Here is a 21557-nt window from a genome sequence, read left to right on the forward strand (position 1 = left end):
CAAGAGGGAATGAGTTAGGTACATGGACTGACATGTAGTAGAGCTGGACATTATGCTGAACCAATATAATACAAATATTAGAATAGTTCAAAAATTTTAAATCAAAAAAGGAAATTTCTTTCAGAACTTGCACTCATATACATTCTTCAGTTGTTTATTGCTGTTCATTTTGAAGGTTAGGCTTTTTAATTGATGAGGTTGAATATGACCTTCTCCTATACCTTCACACATAATGGTTGATAGTTGTTGGATTGTCTCATTATTCATAATCAAACAAATCCTGATCAACAATGGTAATGGTAATCAGGGGCTCAGTAATCTCAGACATTACATTATTTAGAAGATCTAGCCTGCAGGTTGGAATCGTTATTTAATTTTGTTCCACATATAAATAACTGACCAATGCAGCGACCAACAGCAACCCTGTGTTTTCAGGGTCTCAAATGCAGGCTGTTCAATTTGTGCAGTAGCAGAAAAACAACATGTTACATTTTTAGAGGTAGATTCAGCCAAGGTAGCGTCTCCTTCCCTCCATTCACCTATTGGAATTTGCTTCACACCCCCCACAATTTGAAAAGCTTGCTGCACCACTGGTTGCAGGTTTGCATGCAGTTTCCCTGCATTCAAGCTCCTAGTTATCCTCTTGCCCCATCGTGTCCTGCCATCAACTCCTTTGCTTATGATTAGACAGTCACAGAATCAATTTCCTGCACTTGCCGGCTGTTTAGCAGGTCTTTGGGGGGTATTTTTTAATAAATGCATTCTTTCTAAAATAAAACTTTTGTATCTGTTTTAGGTATGTATTTTAGGCTTGAGTTTACCTGATGATGATGATAAATTAAAACTAAATTGATTATGCATATTTGATATCTGTCAACTTAACAATTTATTGTCTATTATAGATATGAATACCCGAGTAAAAATGGGCCATTTATTAAAACCATGGGAAGGGTCTTAGCTGGGCGCCAACATTTATCAAGTACTGCTTCCTTGTGTTCTCAGCAATAGCAGACTTTTAGTTGTACTTCCAAGGTTCGTCCTTGGGTATCGAGAGGCTAATGTGATCTCGAGTTTTGCAGCCAACAAACAGAAACTCCTTCGCGATAGTTAAGGCACGTCAACCACAACTTTTATTCCTTCTAAGACACATTTGAGCCATAGTTCAAAAACAGACCTTTAGGAGGCGGTGGCCAGCGAAGTTTACTCTGGCTCTTCGATGACCTGCGAGGTTTTTGAAGATTAAACCCTCGGCTCTGCAAAACGCTGTAAGGGTCGCCATCTTTTTTGGATGTACACACGAGGGTTAAATTAATTATGCAGCAGGCTGAAAGACAGCTGAATGTAGCTAGGTGCCCTCCCCTAAAAGCTCGACGACATGTGTCGGAGTTCCTTAAACACTCTTCACAAAGGAGATGTTTTCAAAGGCATGACCTGCTCATTTAATTTTAACCCTTTCGCCACCGCTTTGCTATAGCTTTATGCAGGGTAAAAATAACATAACATATATTATTCTTCGACGTAATTTCGTAAGGCCATATGACAAGACGCAAGCCAAAAAATTATTTGGTTTTTATAAACTTCGTCTTGAGAAGCGACTTTAAGATCAGGAGAATAACGTACGTCAAAAAGGTTGAGGAAACCCTAGACCTAGAAAAAATAGAACTTGCATGAGCCTACGCAGCCTTGCCACCATATTGTGAGTGGCATTTTTGTAGAAATCCAGATACCCTGTGGAGGAAACCTAATTTTTCGCTTGTATCTGCGATCTTGTTCTTTTGGTCACCCAGAGCTTGAGACCATGATGATGGTATAAAAACGGAGATTGACCAGTAAATTGAGAGCTTTTCCTTTTAGCTCAGCTCTTTCTGCAACTGGTACACCATCACTCCAGATGCTACACCATACGCCTGTTGATCTCCTGCTCAATTTTTCTCTCATTATACTATTTGAACCATGATGATTCATTCTTGTCCCTAACCTAGAGATGACTATTTACCCTCAAGACCATGGCCTTAAATTTTGAGGTGCTGATTTTATGAAGTGCTCCAGTGAAAACCAGAGATCATTATCTGATGAAGCTAATATCACCCACAAAAAGCAGACTCAACCGTTAGATCACTAAAATTGATCTCTTTAATGATTTGGCTGCATCTATAGAAATTCTTTCCACAACGGTTATGAACAGAATTGGTGACAAAGGATAACCTTGTCAGAAAGACAGACACTGAATTTGGAATTTATATGTAAGTTATATTCATAAAAATTTCAAGAAAACAAGGTGTAATGGCGATTGTTTGTCAAACCAAACATCCAATAAAAGGTTCCATCCGCCACTATGAGGTAGTGGGGTCCAGATTCTTCACGCAGGCACAAAATTTAATGTCCAAACTTGTTGATTATCTTGGTTGCTTTTATTTTCCTTTTCAGCAAAACACTTATAACGTTCGAACTTTCCTTTGTTGCTCCTGTCTACTTCTGTCTACTTCTGTTGCTCTGTTGCTCTGGTAAAAACCATAGGCCCCAAACCCAAATGCCTGCTGGTCCTTTACCAGGCCCCTACACTTATAGAAAGTGGATTGATCTACCTCACTTCCTGTCTTTAGAAAACAAATAAATAAGAACAAATAATAAAAACAAAAGATAAATAGAATTGACAATTATTAACCTGCAAATAATACAAAAACTAGAAATGTAATAATAAACTAACAAAATTTAAATGCATAAAGAAATAAAGAATAAATAGCTCCAACACAAGGCTTGACATACTTCACTCCTTGAGCAACAAATCAACATAATATGTGAGGGTTATAACAAGAATGAGTGACTAATTAAATTTTTATACAATATTCTGTTCTTCTGAGATATATGTATCTTTATGTTAATTATGAATGGAGTACTGCTATGATCTGGTGATTTGTAGCTTACAAGAATCTCGGATCTATCTTCTTTTGTCCCGGTTCTCACAGTGAAAACAAGGTGGCCAGGCACCTTTTGAGTCCTTTTGAGAGGCAAATGAAATGTGAATTTGCCTCTCCCAATATGGCGCATCCGCTGACTCCAGATGCCTGTTGACGTTTTGTTCTCACTGGCCAACTCAGCCAAAGTAGCGTCTACTCGTTCTACGTCTACCTCAGTTACCACCTGCTCACGTGACGTATACTTTGTGTAGTCATGGCAGACGACTACAGGCGACACGATTTTGAGTTGGAGAGGAGAATATTTGAGATAGACAACAAATGCTCATGTCTCCGGGCTGAAAAGCAAGGTATCGATTATCCATAGCGTTCTATTATTTTTTTTTGTTTTGTGACGGTCTTGAATATTTTCTTTTCAGAAGAGAAATAATTTTTTTTCCTGGGTTGTTTAGCTGAGAAGCTAACTAACGAACGTTAGCTTGCAGCCATAGCAACAACTGATGTCTAAAACTATGCGGTTTGACAACTCGTTCACTTTAACTTTTAACCAACCGGTAGCTCAGCAGCTTCATAATGACGTTTATTGTCTAAGTTGCGGTTTGTTTTGTACTTGTTGTTTATATATATATAGTTAATGACGAACAGTGAAACATTAGCTTAAATACAGTTGAGGAATGTTATTTAAGAAACTGACGCTAAACCAGATTTAAAAATAAACAGTTGGAATAATTATTTGCCGCAGAATGTAAGCATTGCGTTCCATTGCGACGTAACTGCAAACCAACCACTGAGCAACGTAGCTACGATCATTAGTCTGACCACAACATGACCCCCTAAAAGCTAACCACTGCGCTTTCAATGCTAAGAAAGCCTTTTAGAAGTTGTTTCTAATTTTCATGCACTTTTAATGTTACGCCTATGGTGTGAATATTAACGGGATATTTTTTTTTTCTGTTTTAATAGATGATGACTATTTGCAGAATGCGTCTGCAATACTAGAGAAGTTGAAAGGCTTTTACAGACATGGAGGAGAAAGCTTGAACTTTTCCAAGCTGCTTCAGGATTACACACAGGTTTTTCTTCACTCAACGATCCATTATTCTGCCACTAAAGAGTTTCTTGTAAAACGAAATATGTGTCGGAGTGCTTGATATCTCAGAATGGGAATCCTGACAGTATTTATCACCTTCAACCAGCATATTCTTTGCTGTTTGTTTTATGAGATCCATTTCACAAGGTGGCGCACATTAGCTTTGTTTCGTCCCTTAGGTGGAAGTGGGGTTTCCTCATATCTGCTTGTGTCACCCACAAAAATGAATGTTAGGTTAGCTCAGTTCTTCTCAATTCCGGTCCTCAGGCCCCCCTGCCCTGCATGTTTTAGGTGTTTCCCTGCTGCCACACACCTGGATTGAATCTATGAGTGATTAACAGGCTTCTGCAGTACTTGATGGCTGCAGAACAGGTAATGCAATCATTTAGATCAGCTGTTCTGAAATAGGGGTACAGCTAAAACATGCAGAGCAGGGGGGCCTGAGGACTGGAATTGAGAAGCACTGGAGCTGGACTCTCTCAATTGCTATTAGGTGTGATAGAATGGTTATTTGTCCCGTGCTTGTATCTGTATTGTCCAGAGTCTATCCTCCTCTCACTCATTTACTGCTGGAAATCAGTATCAGCTTCCCCATAACCCAGCATGCATAATTTCTATTAGTATATGTAAATATACATAAATATGTGTGGAGTTTTCCCCAAATGAATGAATGCATAATCCATTATTAACATTTGGGTAAACTGCATCAGTTCAAAGAGACCGATCTGTGTTGTAGGAGGAGTTCAGACTTTAAGTCTAATTTCTGAGTTAAAACTTCCTGTAAACACATGTTTGCCTACATTTAGCCACTGCAGATACTTTTCAATATGTCCCTCTGTGTGTTGTGTTAAACTAAGCAGCCTAAATGCTTGAAGTTGATCATATTCCCGTTCAGACATAAAAAGGTTTAGTTGCAGACTCTCATGTTTATGCTTACTTTGTGTTAAACTAGTTTAATTTTGCAGCTATTTTAAGAAAACAATCCAAGCAAAATCAGTGTGTGATTAAAAGGGGATTTAAAGTGAAGAGCCATGGTTGTTTACCATGATTCAAACCTTTTACCAGGAAGCAAATCCCCTTGAATTTCAGTCTGAACAAACTCTCCTTTTTTTGCTGATGATGCATCAACAGCGATGGTAATTTAGCTCAAAATGCACATTTAGATGAGACAAAGTAAGAAGTCAAAGAGGGGCTTTGTTAAAGCAAATGACAAGTCTCAAAATTAAAAGCACTCTCAATTAAAGACTTCAGTAATTGTGCCATCTGTGTGCTACTTCAGGGTATATTGCATTTTTGTAGTAGTATTTGAACTTTTATTTCTTTGTTTTATGTATTGATCTGTATTTGGTTTTTTTTTCCTGTCTAGGTGATTCTTGACATCACCTTTTATGAAGAGAATCAATTGGTAGATCAGGAATTCCCCGAAGACTCCTCACCATTTAAGATACAGCAGCTGCTGCAGGACCTGACTGAGCCAGAGGTGTTGGTGGCACGGCTGGCACCAGGACAGGAGGTGTGCATGTTTCTATGAACAGTTTTATTTCAGAGTCTGTTATTCAAATATTCTCTTAGAGATTTCAGTTTGAAAAATTCTGAATATAGGCACACTGAAGAAAAAGATATACCTCCCCTCCCCTCTAAGAGCCAGTATATCCATCAGGGTTTTCTGTTGTGTTTTTCTTCAGTTAACTGATGAAAATTCTTTTCCACATATGTTATTGATTTCATTTTGCACTTTCTTACCTGACATGGGTGTGTGTCAGGTGTGTGATTTGTTTACATAGTGGTCTATCATCATGAAACTGTATTGTTGGTTTATTTTGGTGTTTAATAGGTGCAGTGCGTGTTGGGCACAGAGCTGTTGGAATGTCTCTACTGGAGACGTGGAGCTCTGCTGTACATGTACTGCCACACCCTTCATCAGCGAAAGCAGTGGATCAAGAAGAACAAGGACACATTCATTAAGGTACCACACTGTAAATATACTTTGCTTTGGAGAAGGATTCATACCCCTTTGTGCCACAGTGTAACCACAAATAAAGATGGATTGTATTTGTAAATTCATGTGATAAAAGTATTCAAACTAATGCATAATTAGAAGAAATGACATATGGGTTGTGAAAAAAAAATTGCAAATAAAATCTGAAACTTCTGGTGTTCGTTTGTATTCACACCCTTTATTGCTGATATTTAATAAAACAGTTACTGTGAGCTGACATAACAGAACCCTCCCCCCCCCTCCAATAAAATACAGCATGTTGACGTTTCTTGCTGTAATATGATTAGATGACAAAAGTTCAAACAGTATGAATTCAAGGAACTACAGTTGAAGCATTTGTGAAATGTCATGTCTCATAAATTTTGACCATGTTGGCTGGAAAAAGTGTCTAAAGTTTCTAACATTTTTCTTGGCATACATGCACATTTTGATCCAGTGTATTCAAGAAGGTGTTCGGTATTTGATGCGGATGCTGCAAGTTAGAAACACAGTGAAGCTCAGTGATGGAGTGGTGCTTCATGACGGTGGAGCAAGCATTTTATCTGAGGGTAAATATGTTCATCTCTGAATAGTAAAACACTGTTATGCCTTCCTTTTTGTCATGCCTGTTATCTGCTTGTGTGTTTTGACAGGTATTTTTTCAGACACCCACCTGCTGACAATGATGTACATTGGGGAAATGTGTTTCTGGGCCGTCAAGTATGAGGACTGCAGCGCTGACTCTACAGACCACAAAGAAGACGGCCTCCAGTTTCGGGACATCGGTACACAGATTCTGAACAAATATGTGAATGCCTGCGAGGGACCTCTGCAGGGCCAGGGCTGGAATACAGAAAATGCCAAGGAAATCCTTAGTATTTTACAGTGAAATAAACTGCTCATGTGTAAAAGTTACCATCAGGCGGAGATCTGAGTTCAGTGTTCAAATGTGTCAAACCCAAATAAATATGGAACTCCACAAAAGAGGTGCAGTGTTGTAGAAGGTGTAAAAGCAGGACACCCTGTATGTGTATGTGATGAAAAGGTGTCTTTGGGTTATCTTAGTCCAGAAGAACTCGGGCAGAGCATGTGAGAGTTTAGAACGTTGGAGGAAAACAAAGACGAAAAGACAGGAAGCTTAATTGTTTTGTTTTTTGTTTGTCTTTTTCTGCTCATTGCGCAGATCTCATCTTGAATAGTGCTTGGAGCAGTTGTTTGCTCTAAAGATGTTATAATAACTTTATTATTGATATTCAGAGGGTGTTATTTAAATAAGATGGCCGTCTCTACTTTTTACAATTGTTTCAGATTTGAAAATAATCCAGCTGGATGTGTGACATTGCACATAACATCTTATTTATTGTTTTGTTGCCATTTTTAATGTGTTTCAGATGTGATAGAGTTGTGGCTAACGTGTGTATAAAATATACACATTGTAAGTAAAGCAAGATGTTTCAGAAATTTTGACCAATTTTAAGTATGTTTAAGTGTGTAGATGCCATTTTTCTAATGTGTTGCCTGTTCTCCCATGTATCATAATATTCATTTCCTACCACTCCACTTGGATAACGTTGACAGTGTAACCATTAATACAGAGCCTGTTATTTGAAGAAAAAAAATCTGTTTTTTTTATGTCCTTGTTGACAATAAAGATATGATTTGTTTTCAGAAATTGCTTCGTATTGTGTTGTACTTGTTTGGTTACGAATCCGTTTCATTCCATGCAAAACTACACCACCCACAATGCTCTAGGACTGCCACTAAGGAGGAAGTGAAAGAGAAGGAAACGTCAGATTTGTTATCGTTTGGCCGACCGCGTCTCACTGGGATGAAAGTTCTTATTAGTTTGTCAGTGAGTTTTAACATCTGAAGCCATGGCTGAGAGAAATGGGCAGCTGAAGTCCGTGGTGATTCGCAGCTTCAGGCGGTTCAGCGAGCGATGTTTTCCAGAGAAAGCTGCCAGAAGCTCGATGTTAGATAAGGAGCAAGAAGAAGAGGCGTCGCACTTGGGATATTTGGACAGCTTTCCTGTAAGGCTTTTTAAAAAAAAACAAAAAAAAAAACAACAATTGTAGTTATAGTGTGCTCAACTCCTATGGTGTAGAGTTGAAAATTAGAAAAAAAGTTTATATATTCCCTCATCTGTTAGGTATGGCTTATTTTTTTAAAGACTTTATTTCTTTTAGGAATGCTTGTTTTTCTGATAGAATTGACTCTACAGTTTACTAATTAATATTTAATTTAAATCCTTGTGGTCTGTTAATCAGAAGGTTTTTGAGATTTGAAAAAATCCGACATTTACACTTAACATTGATCTTATCTTCAGTCTAATCATGGCATATTGCCCTCATAAAAAAATAAAGTCTGACTAGTTTCACCACTTGCATTAAAACATTTAGACACTAAGGCTTAAAAAAATAACATCTTGCTGATTCTATTCCATCAAAACAAGGTGATTGCTGTTTTTGCAACTTAAATGCTGATTAAATGTTGGAAAAGCTCACTCTGTTTCTAGGGCGGAGGAGGGGGCCAATCATCCTGCAGCAGAAGCTTGTTTCAAGCACTTGTAATCATGATCTTGTTCTTTTGACCCTGATCTATCATAACCACTATTGAGAGTCAGGAAAAGTCTGGTCACTTTAAAACTCATTTCCCTGTCTCCTTTTTTAATAGCAGACCAGTATTCAGTATTTAGCTAATGTATAAATTAAACATATCCCTCTTTTCATAAGGTCGATGTGCAATTCCTGATCATGACCTTTCTCTCTCCTGTGGATATCTGCAACCTGGGAGCCACCTGTCGATACTGGAGGGCCATGGTGAGAGATCCGTTACTGTGGAAATTCTTCCTGTTGCGGGACATGCCACATTGGTCATCCATCGATCATCTGACAATGCCAGATCTGGAGTTGCTGGATGCACCGCTAGTCAGTGAGCGTGAAAGTTTGGATGACAGAAAAGAAGAGGAAGAGAAAAATAGGGAACTGAAATGTGACTACATGTCCGAGTAGGTATATTCTTAATGCATTGATTTAAAACCAATTTGTAAAAGTTTCCTCCATGTGTTTTTTTTTTAATTACTGTTTTGTTTTACCAGATACCTGAAAGGTTGTCCATCCTGCAGACAGCAGTGGTTGCCCTCCCGACCAGCATATGAACTTCTGACCTCATTCCTTCAGTATCTGGTGCCCTCATCCGAACCTCGCTATGCAATGTTTGGGCCTGGCACGGAGCAGCTAGATGTCTCTTTGGTCACAAGACTGATGCATGCCCCCGATCTGCTACCTGTGTCAGGTACTCCACACAGGCAGATAAATGGTAAGGCAATGCTAAGTTTTCCTTTTTGTTATTGCTATTTTTGCTAATAGTTCTGTTTCTGCAAATATAAATAAAACACAATTGTCATATTATTATTGCATCCTGAATCCAAGACTTATGCAATACGATCTAAAAAGCTTAAAAAACCGTAGACTATATACCACTTCATTTTTTGTTCTACTTTACCACATTACAATCCCAACTTTAATGTATATTACTGGGTTTGCCAGAGAGACTGCTTTTTTACTAGTTTGTTCTATAAATGGCTCTATCTCAGTCAGATTGGATGAAGAGCATCTGTGAACATCAATTGCAACAGTTCGACCCTCCATGGCATGTAGCAACTTTTAAAAAACACGTTAAGAATTTTTTTTCAGCAAGGGCTTTATTTCTTTCAATTCCTCCTTGAAAATCAGATTCATACAGGATGTAATAGCTGGCCTGTCAGCAGGAGCTGTGGATGTCTTATGGGGCTGGTGGACAGCCATGTCTACGTTTGCAGAAGGGCCACTCTATTCACCATTAGTTTACTATTGTTCTCCGATAAACATCTGAGGCCTCAATAAAGTAGTTGTGGTTTTACTGTGATAAAATTTTTAAGACTTTGAATCCCTTTCTTTCCACTTTGAGTTAGTCTACCATATAAAATCCCAATAATATTTGTTGTGTAGAATTTCAGGTTGAAATATGAGACAGTGTGAAAGAATTGCATGCATTGAATGCATTATCTGTCCATCTTACTTGTAGTTTTATGGTCTACCACATGATGGCAGTATTTACATTCTTTACTAGTTACTGTCAGACTAAAATAGTAAACCAAACTAAATCCAGACACCGTTTTTATTCTAGGTATTGGCTCTGGGATCAGCTACTTGTTCAACAACCAACACAAATTTAACATCCTAACGCTATATTCCACAAACAAGTAAGATCTTTATTCAAGATGTCACAGAGTTGCAGTTATTCACAAATCGTTTTTTGTTTAAATCTCTGTGAGCACACGGAGATTTACACTACGACTGTAGTAACTTTGCTTTCTGTCTGCAGAGCCGAGAGAGAAAAAGCACGACTGCAGCAGCAGAGCATCAGCAATAAGCTCTTTATCTTTGAAGGAACTGATGACGCGGGTTATCCAGTGTATACTCCTGCTCCTCAGGTGCAGAAGGTGTGCCAGGAGGTGGATGGCTTCATTTATGTTGCCAATGCAGAACCTGGAAAAGGTGAGGGAAAATTTAATCTTTTCTTTTTTTTTTTGCAGCCATTGGTAATGTTTGACTTTTGAATAACTGCATGAAAACATTTATTTCTCAGGTGATGGGGCGTCTGAGGCCGCCCAGATTAGAGCTGTGCTGAATTTTGTTGGGGATTCCACAGCCAAGCCACTACTGGTGCTCTCCTGCGTCTCACGGGAACCAGAGGAAGCGAGTGAAGGAGCCAAATGTCGGACACCCTGCGTTTATGTGGCAAAGAGACTTGGCCTTCCTCAGCTATCTAATCACTGGATGGTAACTATATCATACGTCATTAATTCCAAACTTTCTACTTAACCATGTAGATAATTTTCAAAAAATGTTTCTTTTTTCCTTTCAGGTGCAGGATACAGTGGCAGAATCATTAACAGGGGTTTTAGATGGGATTGCCTGGCTGCTGAAGTCTTCTGGGGTCAAAATTTAGGGATGATATATTGGTGTGCCCCAATACCATCAAAGAGAATTTGACCACACTGCCACCTAATTTTGATGTCAGTATCCACCACTTTATTATTTTCACCTTGTAAGCTTAGCTGTCTGATCTGCCAAAATCTTACTTGAGGGAAGTAAGTGGAGTTTAATTAAAAGGTTGAGCAGCAAAGAGGAAAACTGGGACTCATGTGAATGAGCTAGTAGAGATATCTTTTTTTAAGTGGTGGAAGTGAAGGAATTCCAATTGGGGTGTAGAGCGTAGAAACCGAACAAACTGAATTATTTAACACTAACTGCAAGAAAACAAAATGCTGAAGCTGCATTGAGATTCTTTCACTTCTTTGCAAATCAGGGAATGTATACCTGCTGTAAAAACATAGCGTTTCACCTTGAAGAAAATTTGGTGACACTTTTTTTTACTTGTTTGGTTATTTTATAATTCCATATGATCACCAATGTTGTATCATTTCTTGACCCCTGGATTTCATAATTATGAATGTTTACTAGAAACTGTCCTGTGAAAGTGTCTTCATAAAAATGTTAGGAAAAAATTAAGTCTTCAAATAAAATGTTTACACATAGGTAAATCTATGAAATCTATTATATGAATGTAAATCTATTAGATTTACATAGGTAAATCTAAGAAATCTATTAAAAAACAAATAAAAAGTTAGAACTTTTGATGAGCATTGGATACTTGAAACATTTTGTAAGATGCTTTTGTTGAATACACATGTTTTTATTTCTTAAGAGCAGGAAAAAATTACCCTTTTTATTCAGTTCATACTCTTGTCGATTTATTTAATATGCAGTGACTTTTAAAAATTACATTTGCCCCATTCACATCCCTAGACCTTCTGTTTGACTATTATACGTGTTACACCGCTCCCCACTGCAGATTATATCAGTCAACATCTGTAAAATGTTTTGTCTATTATTGTGCATAAAGTGTCATGAATAATATTTTAATCTTTTAATGCTCTGCATTAAAAGATGCAGAATTTTCTTTAAATTCTAAATTCTGCACATTTGCGTCACTCAGATTGCCACCGCCTGCCCCTTAATGTGTTTAAAGTTGTGTGTTTGAATAGAAAATGGCAACCTAACCTGGTTCACCTCCATTTTCTACATCCATAATAGCGCAGCTCAGACGCTTTAATGGCAACAATAGGATCAATTCACCAGCATGTTAGGTATGACAAGATAATATGCTTCGCTGACTCTCTTTTATTCTGGTCCCCTTAGTAACATTAAATTGTCAGCAAATGCTCTTTCCTCTAACCAACCCTTCCATCAAAAGGTTCCTCTGTCTCAGACAGTGACGTGCGGTCAGGGGAGGCAGGTGAGGCAGTGCCTCACCAGCCATCATGGAAAGAAAGAAAATATATAATCATAAAGTAATTTAAATTGTTATATTCATCCGGTGGTTTGTACTAAAAAATATTTATTTTTCATGTAGCTTCACCAATTTCGATTTTTATTTGTTCAAAATCGCTGAATTTTCTTATTTTCCCATTCAAATGCTTGGAAGCGATGCCGGTGAGGCAGCAGCGAGCTCTGCCTCACCTTGGATTGCGCAACCCCTGGCTCTGCGCTGGCTGCTAAGCGGAGAGAGCATGTTGCTGTACGGCGTCAATAAAATGGTTTAAACAAATTTAATATGTGAACTTATTTCCAATAATTTAGCTTATGTATATAATGTACAGTGCTTTTTGTCACCAACTGTGTTTGTGTAACGTGTTTCGTGTAATGAGCGATTATAAACGGCAGAGAACAGGTTCGAGGTGAGGCAGGCAGTTCTCTTGCCTCATGGCAGGGGGCGCTCAAGATCCCAGACGTTCGTCTTGTTCACTCCTCAACTGCCGAGTAAGTGACAGCGAGCTAGGCTAAACGATTCGGGAAGCAAGTCAAGTGCAGCGATAGATTATAATAGAGATAGTGATTTTTTTTCCTCTCGCTTATCCCGACTTTCGACATGGATGACTACATTACAACACTAAAAAAGTTTTCTCAAGTGGACTTTCAATCGAAGCAGGAGATAATAACCTTTATAAGTAAAGGTAAGACAGTAATAACATTTATTTTGTTTTGTTTTTTAAGGAAATGTGTGTTTTGTGAGCTACAGTTTGTATGTGTAAGGATGCAGAAGTGAAACATAACCTGTAAACTGCTGTCAGTCTATGCATCTATTTGCAAATCTGATTCTGATGACGTCAGTGCCTCACCAGCTATGAACCTCACCGCACGTCACTGGTCTCAGAAGTCATTTTTATACACGTGTAGGTTTAGAACAAGATCATGATTGCTTCCATTTGGGTCGATTAGGCAAACTTTAACGGCATTGAAGCGGAGATTGTTTTGTTTTTTTTGTTTTAGTTTTTTCGTGCAATCTTTAATTTTCAGGAAATGATGGTGAATTCAGCCTGCTAACTGTGGGCATCTGTATGCAATTAGTGTGCTTTCTACCTTCTGTTCTGTGTAAACAGGATGTTTTGTCTTTGGTCCTCACTCTGCGGTTCCTTACCTTCTGTCTCGTTTTGTCTGCCTGTATATGTGTTTGTGTATAAGAGAGAGTTCATAGTTTATACGGGCTGGACGATCAGCTTGGATGACATTTAGATAGTCATTCATAACGGTCAACCTGTTTGCTGGCCAAGTAGGGACTAACACTAATAGTTGCTGTTTGGATAAATATATGATTTTGTAATGTTTGTTCAGTCATCTGAACAAATAAAAGAAATTCTTAGGTTAACCTGAGGTTGATTTTGAACTACTTTTAAATAAATAAATACGAAACAGAGTTATGGTGGGTTAACTCTGTTTAGTATTGCAGCTTCTTATCTAGATATTTTTAAAGTCTTTCTACTAAAGTCTGTGAACCATGAGCAATTCTCAACCAGTGAGATGTAGGTTTGGTGGGGGAGGGGCTCAGTCATGTTTCGGACTGTTGAATGAGTACCAGACCTTCAGCTGCATCTTCTCTTCTTAAGTCACTGGGGCCCTCTAAAATTAGAGGAAGGGAAGAAGATACCCTGACTGACTGATTTAAAACAGGCCACAGATTAGTGAGATGACACTTTATAGAAATATGTTAGGGAGTAAGGAATGTAAGAATATAAAGTTTTGCAAGTACTGACTTTGAAAAAGTACGACAAAGTGCAGTCCAAATGCACAGTGCAGTCAGACATTTACATGGATGTAATCAAATTTGGACTTTTATTCATGCATTTGAGCTGTTGTTTTTTCAAGGTGGACTGATCACACAACTTAAAAATTCAGAAAGTTTTAACAATGAGTACCACGTGCATAGGTTGGAATTTATTCTGAATTCGCACAGTGTTAGAATTATACACACAGGCTGAATTATACACATGCTCTCTAACTAATGTTTGGATAAATGTTCCTCAGCAAGTTGTAAAGAAACTACAAGCTTTTTCTAGCCATCCATATGAGCCTATAATGTTTTTATTTTAATATTTGACCTTTTTTGAATCAGAAATGACAGAGCTCATTTAAATTGTTTGTTATTCAGCATAGCCAGGATGAAGCTAAATTTTAGGTATAGTCTACACGTTTTCCACTGAGGTCGAAAAGCTGAGGAATATTAACCTTTCAGACCAAATGTTGTTGACTTTGTGAACCAACTGGTTCACAGAGTTCAATCAGGATTTCATACCATGATTTCTTATATATTTTTAATTTGGTTCTTTCCAGTTTAATTGTATGTTTGTGGAACAAACTTCCACAAACTTACAATTAAACTGTAAGTGATGCTGTGCCTCGTAAAGGCTATTAAAAAAGAAAAAAAAAAGTTGTATTTAGTTATGTTCAAGTGAAGCAGAAAATTGCAGCTGTAAAATAGCCAACTTGTCCATACTTACAATAAGAGCAATGATTAAACAGTAAGTGTAACAAAGAGGCTCCGTGACAACCCATATTTTTCTTCCCGTAGTAAGGATAGCAAGTGACGTAAATACAAAGTCATCAAGTCTCCATAGTAACCTTCAGATGCTTTGTGCTTTTGTAAAATTTGACAGAAAACACTCCAAGTGCAAGATGGATCAATTCGTGGAAAAGGACCTTCTGTTATGTTTTGGGACTGTTTCTACTCCAGAACCCCTGGGAACTTCATTACAGACCACAGCCAATATGAACCTCTTAAATTACTCTGAGATTTTAAATAAAAATGTGATGATCGGGCGTGCTGTGGTGGCGTAGGGCAGTGGTTCTCAAATGGGGGTACGCGTACCCCTGGGGGTACGTGGAGGTACTGCAGGGGGTACGTGAAGCTTTTCAAAATATTTTTAAAAAATCAGTGGGCTCCTCATAATAAGTCTTGGGGAAAATTATTTTGTAAAAAGTTCGATAAAATATAAATGTGTGTTCATGCACTGAATTTTATATTCAGTATTTAGTTTCAATATCCTTTAAAATAAAACGGACCCCCCCACCAAGTTAGTTTGACCATGGACCCAGGGCACTCGTCAATGACCTGTCGTTACCATGATTACACTGTAACTATGGAGACGTGGCTAAAGCGTAGCAGCAATGCTGCTGAAAGTACAGATAAAGTGAAAAAGAAGGCACTGTACCTCTTTTTTATTCCAAAAATGTTTTGCCCGTGTCAGGGGGTACTTGACTAAAAATATATTTTTAAGGGGGTACATCACTGAAAAAAGTTTGAAAACCACTGGCGTAGGGGATAGCACGACCCACGTTTGGAGGCTTTGAGTCCTCGACGCAGCCGTCGCGTGTTCGATTCCCGGATCCTGCAACATTTACCGCATGTCTTCCCCCTTCTCCCTTTCCTGTCAGCCTACTGTCATATAAGGGACACTAGAGCCCACAAACGACCCCCTGGAGGGGAGGGAAAAAAATGTGATGATCTATACTGGAAAACTGAAAGGGAGTCATAAACAAGATCATGAACTGAAACATATGGCCAAATCAACACAGAACACCATAGACAAACTGTAACTTTTTCATGCTCATCTCAGTCCCTATTCTGTATACTCTGACATTAGATAAGTAATTAAAAACTATTAGGGAGGGAAAAAACGTATCCAAGCACTGTTAAGGTGAAAATCACCAGGTTTATTATTTTCAGCTAAGACCTACAGATTCTTAAACGTCTATTTTATACCCGAGCTCAGAAAAAATAAAAAAATTAAAATGGAAACAGACTGACTCCCTTCACACGTGCAGAAAACATCTCCAGGACCATAATCTTCAATGTCTTATGTCTGACAAGTACGGCCAAATATTTCACCAGATTGTTGCTGTGAAATTTCATGAGCATTAAAATAAAACATAACATGACAGGACATTTAGATTAATGAAGTCACAAGATATTCGCCTGTAGTAACATTTCCCCACCACGGTACTAAAATAAGAAATTTTAATTGTTTACAAATAAATTAGAAAGTCTAGCAAATAAAAATTTGACATAATACACGTGAAAATTTTAGAAATATAAATCCAATATTTCTGCTGGACTAGTTTTAATATGATGACAATATTACAGTCAGTGGTAATAAAGCTCCATTGTTGCTTTTATTGTGCAAACATATCACAGAAGCACAAAACATGTGCTATGAGTGAACATACAAGTCCAGAATTAAGAAAGAAGTGATTGTTATTAATCTGATGAACTTGGCTGTAAGCAGATCACAGTCTTCTACAACTTCTGTTTTTCACACCTCCGCCTTCTCTGTTCTTCACTTTTTCTCTGCTAAGCTCTTCTTTTCATTAGACTTAAGTCCCTGATTTGTATTCCAAGATAACAGTCAAGATTAAAGTAGGCATAGAGGAAAAAAACAGCATCATTTGCATGATGCTTTCACCGATTAAGCTAAGCGTCCCTCTTAATTGTGTTGTTTTGCACATGGTGGGGCTCTCATGGTGATACTCTGTAGATCCCATTCATACCAAGAAATCTTACCAATTTGCTTCAATTTCCTGCCCACTTCACCTTGTCTAGTTTACAACCCTACCTTTGGCATACATATGACAGGATAGGTAATGGTATAATACTGGATTACGGTTCAGAAAATTTATTTGTGAATGATTTTAAGTCTATCAGCAGCTAAAGAACAACGTGAAGCACACTTCCCTCCTGATTTTCTCAGTTGTTTCTTTATCTGTGTGCAATAGAGACTACCACCTCCCTTTTCTAATCAAATAGGCAGCGAGGGCTTGACACAGATGTAAATTGCCACACTTTGACATGAAACTGCCCTAAATGCATTACAGGTGATTTGATGGGGTTGAGACAGAGGACACTCTTTTGTTATGGGGGAAGAAGAAACAGACAGCCTAGCACAAATTACATTGCTGCAAAAAAAGCATGCTTTGGCAGAAAACCAATAATGAAAATATGGTTGTGACTTGTAAAGCCTGAAGCATCTTGCTTATGTAGCTTGGAGTCTCTAAACCAAATCACATTCAAAAACATGATCCAAAAAATTTTATTTGGTTATCGGTTCTCATAAGGAGGTAACAAGAACCAAACAAATACATCTTAGCAAAACACATAAAAAACACTCCATTTGTAATCTGCATTTAATTAAGGCATATATTCAGACTGGGATTCAGTCTTGTAACAAATTATGCTATCTTCAGGAAACTATGAGGACCCCCCAAAGCTTTTAGAGAAAGCCTTGAGGGTCATCGAGGTTTATTTTGGTAAATGTGAGACAGGTCTTTGTGTTCTTTCTGGTCACCTTAATCAAGACGAGTGTAGCCTGCAGTGCCTTAGAGGTTGTTCTGGGTTTTTATGACCTGCTGGATGAGTTCTGAATGAGCTTTTAGATTAATTTTTGTAGGACAACACGTTCTGTGGATTCCCAACTGTTCCATGCTTTTTTTTCACAGCTCTCACTGTAGTTCACTGGAGCTCCGTAGCTTTAAAAATGGCTTTGAAATATGTTTTAGCCTGATAGATATAAATGATTTTGCTTCTCATCTGTTGTTTAATTTCTTTAGATTGGTGGACGATATTGCTTTTTGAAATCTTTAAGCCTACATCATATTCTCAAACAGTTTCTCTTACTTTTTTGATCATGTAAATTACATTTTCACTCTGAGCAATATTGTTTTAGGAAAGATAATAAACTTCAATAGATAAAACAATAAATAAAAGTGTTGATTAAAATCTGCTATTTGTACTGGGCTGTCTTTGTATGATATAAAAAATTGTTTGATGACCTGAAACTGAAACATACAATCGAGAAGAAATCTGTAGTGAGGTAAATCATATTTTATGGCACTGAACATTATTTTACCATGTAGATTCCCTTTGATTGGTACTGTAGTAACAACAAGTACCAACCATCCCACAGAAAGTACAGCTCTAGTGAAACATAATTCCTCCACTCCAGAGAATTCAGTGGCATTGGTCTGTGGGTCAGGTGCATTGTTCTCTTGTCACATTCAATACAGCATAAGTCCACATGATTCAGTAACGGATAAAGTGGTTCACTGCATGCCCCCATTCTCCTCGAACTGGAGCTATCTGTCACATAACTCCCTAATAAAAAGGGGATTCTTGGCCATTTAATGGGTGCAGATAAATAACAAGTGTTCCTTAGTTTCAATATGAATGTCAAACACCTTTTGGAAATCAAATGAGAATAATGAGGGGAAAAAAAACTTGACATAAACATTTAATCATAGATTTAGCCAATTAAAAGAAAAACCACAAAATATAACTTGGGGCTTGTTGTGTTACTGTAGGTTTTAATTGGAGATTTGAAGTATTTATGTTGTTTTGTCTCTCATAAAGAGTGTTTTATGTGCAGTACAGTTGGAGGATTCAGAAATGTCAAACCATAACTTGTGGACCTTGTAAATGAGAAAGGGGGGTGGAGGGTATATAAAAAAGATGACTCTAAGTGCAGACAGGGTAATTGCATTTCCTCACCATCACATAACAAATTATGTGTTGACAAATTATGTCAACACAGAATCTGTACATTGGAAATTGGAGTGGAGGCGATGAAGAGATCAAAACATACTTCCAGCCCGCCTCCCTGCCTCTCTGTCGGTATTTGAATTTGTCTTGCATTATTTTTGGTATGTTTCCACTGCTCTTCAGATATGGTCTGGTAGTGTGCAACCTTGGGCAACTATCTGACTTCAAATGAAGTCAGATTTATAGGTCACATATATCATTAATAAAGCAAACTTCATTTGCTCTAGCTTCATTAAGGCCATTGATTTTTTAAAATACTGATAGATGTTTGCCCTCAAAAGACTGACTGAACCTACAGAACTGTGTAAGAAAAACACTCATGAGATCCATGCAAAACAAAATATGCTGTTTCTTGACAAATACAACTAACAATTGTGTGTCAACAGCAAGCAACAGCTAGAAACATTTTTTTTTTCTTATATGCTCACGTGTTTGGGCCGGACCTCCATAGTGACCGGTGGCTGTTGGTCAGGGGGTGGACAGCTGCTGAAAGCTAAAATTATGGGCGAGCCTCTAGAGACTTCACATCTCTAATGAGCCCAGGGAGCAAGTAGTTTGTCCTGCATCCTCTCAGCCTAAATGCCGACTAATTCCATTTACAAGCCACCGTGTTTTGCAAGGAGCATTTTTATGGTTTTCTAAGAAGAAAAGGCTGTCTCTATAGCTACAAATCTGAACTGCGTTACACTGCAAAATTTTATTTTACAAGGTATAAGTAGTAGCCATAAAAATTATTAATAAGAAAAGCAGCTTATTAGTTTTTAATGCTCAATATTCCCAGAACCATATGCACTTCTGTAACTGTCTACCTAAATATTTTGATTACAATTCAACTGATAACATTGGTTTTGTGAAATGTAACTTTTGGTCCTGCGGGGGAACGCTAAGACTAATATGTTGAGTTGTCTCAGAAATGAATATTTAGCCCATCAACTTGGTAAAATTAGGAAGTGTTGTACAACCAATTCTTGAGGAAATTTCTTTGCTGAAGCAGTATTTCAGTTTGTATCCATGTTTATATAGTTTAGTGACAGTGCTCATTGCTAAAGTCAAAACGGCTGGCAAGAAGAGATTCTTAGCACTACATACAGTTGCAGTTTTCAGCACATCGCCAGAAAAGATGAAACTTTACCAATAGTTTACCCAACAGGGCTAATGCTAATGCTAAAGTCAAAATTGTTGACAAAGACATTTTTGTTATCCAGTCATTGCAAAGGTAAGGTCCATCTTTGCTGCAGTTGTTGGGGAATTAATTTGAAAAAGTTTCAATAATGTTTCATTTTAGTGCATTATTATTTTTTCAACTTGTGAGGACAAACCAAATATGCAAAACGATCTTAACAAAATTTTATTTATAAAAATTTAGCTAAATGACTGCATTTTAAAATGTACTTGTAATGTAACAGATTTTTTAAAGAGTGTTTTAGATGCTACAAAGCCCAGCTTCAGAAACCTACATGAATAAAGTGCAGCAGTTTCATTGGCTAAGTCCAAAAGTTGCTCTACCAGTCTAGTATGTTTGCTATAATTGATTTATTTGGTGCCAAACACAAAACCCTTTTAAAGGTTAAAAATAAAATGTCCTCCCTTTTTTTGTATCAAGTTTTAGGAGTTTAAGAAGAATCTAAACACTTAAGAATCCTTAACATTCGGTCACTCTAATAATAAGGTTAATAATAATAATAATGAAACAGCATTATTCAATCTTTGGCTCTTGCCACGAGCCTGCAGCTAAGGGAGCATCTTATTTTGGAGGTTTGGCCCAGCAGTCTGTCCCCTCGGTGGTCCTCCTCTCTCAGCAGACTTTTATAGTCGGCGGATGAGGGCGCCTCACCGCCGTTAGACACCCACATACTTTCTCTCTGCGCGTCCATTTGAACCGGACTAGATGATGAGCGCCAAATAAGACGAAACCCGTCTACAGGAAAAAAGTTCGCTCCCGATTCAGTTTTTCGGTGATGTGAAAACCTCGAGTGGAGGAGATCTTTACCGGACACGGGCCGAAGGGAAAACTGCAGGATTCGTGCCTGTTGGAGCTCGCGCTGACCATCAAATGACCAACTTCTGAAAAGTCGATCTGGGCTGTTCTTGCAGTTTCTCAGCTCGAAGCTTCGCAACAAGTAAGTTTGGTCACGTTTTGAAAAAGTGCACAGCGAGTCGCGGCCATGCTTTAAATGCTGATGCACGTCTTGGAAGTATTAATTGTCACACTTTTTTCTTTGCTTGTTACAAAATCTTTTCAAGCACTCCTACATGAATGCGGACAACCTCCTGCAGTTTGCAGAGAATAATATCCACTAGTAGTAAAAGCATATGTGTAGGACACTGAAATAGAAGATTAGCCGACTAAATAAGATTCGACTCTTGCCAAAAGTGACCAGCCATGTGTTGATTTGATGGATGCAGACTGTTACCCTCTGAAGCGTGTTTACAGTGCCTTGCACAATTATTCATAGCCTTTCATATAGTTTCACATTTTGTCACATTTGAATCGCAAACGTCTACGTATTTTTATGCGATAGATCAACGCAAAATGAGACAATGTAAAGAAATTAACACAACATTTTCATGATTGAGATACATATATATAGGTATACAGTAT

At 37.9% G+C, this 21557-nt stretch overlaps 4 protein-coding genes across 5 annotated transcripts in view; 3 read left to right on the forward strand and 1 right to left on the reverse strand.

The window, feature by feature from the left end:
- oxct1a (3-oxoacid CoA transferase 1a) overlaps positions 1 to 1554 on the reverse strand; it is a 44969-nt gene extending 43415 nt beyond the window's left edge. Inside the window, exon 1 of the mRNA XM_028034376.1 lies at positions 1175 to 1554. Coding sequence (XP_027890177.1) covers positions 1175 to 1279 — 105 coding nt within the window. The 5' untranslated portion in view covers positions 1280 to 1554. The remainder of the gene's footprint in view (positions 1 to 1174) is intronic.
- A 1558-nt stretch (positions 1555 to 3112) lies between these two features.
- Positions 3113 to 7652, forward strand: rimoc1 (rab7a interacting mon1-ccz1 complex subunit 1). Its single transcript, XM_028034243.1, has 6 exons — positions 3113 to 3265; positions 3879 to 3988; positions 5372 to 5518; positions 5840 to 5971; positions 6441 to 6552; positions 6637 to 7652. Exons 1-6 carry the CDS (start codon positions 3172 to 3174, stop codon positions 6870 to 6872), a joined length of 831 nt encoding a protein of 276 aa, XP_027890044.1. The 5' UTR covers positions 3113 to 3171; the 3' UTR covers positions 6873 to 7652.
- A 90-nt stretch (positions 7653 to 7742) lies between these two features.
- On the forward strand, positions 7743 to 11946 carry fbxo4 (F-box protein 4). Its single transcript, XM_028034242.1, has 7 exons — positions 7743 to 8013; positions 8716 to 8990; positions 9081 to 9301; positions 10151 to 10226; positions 10349 to 10521; positions 10613 to 10806; positions 10892 to 11946. The coding sequence occupies exons 1-7, from the start codon at positions 7858 to 7860 to the stop codon at positions 10973 to 10975; spliced, it is 1179 nt and encodes a 392-aa protein (XP_027890043.1). The 5' UTR covers positions 7743 to 7857; the 3' UTR covers positions 10976 to 11946.
- Positions 11947 to 20752: 8806 nt separating this feature from the next.
- Positions 20753 to 21557, forward strand: part of ghra (growth hormone receptor a) — a 35465-nt gene continuing 34660 nt past the window's right edge. For both annotated transcript variants that reach the window (XR_003597463.1, XM_028032793.1), the window contains exon 1: positions 20753 to 21075. The gene's annotated coding sequence lies outside the window, so the exon portion shown is untranslated. The remainder of the gene's footprint in view (positions 21076 to 21557) is intronic.

This window comes from Xiphophorus couchianus, chromosome 12, assembly GCF_001444195.1.
Source record: "Xiphophorus couchianus chromosome 12, X_couchianus-1.0, whole genome shotgun sequence".
In the NCBI taxonomy this organism is placed as follows: Eukaryota; Metazoa; Chordata; class Actinopteri; order Cyprinodontiformes; family Poeciliidae; genus Xiphophorus; species Xiphophorus couchianus.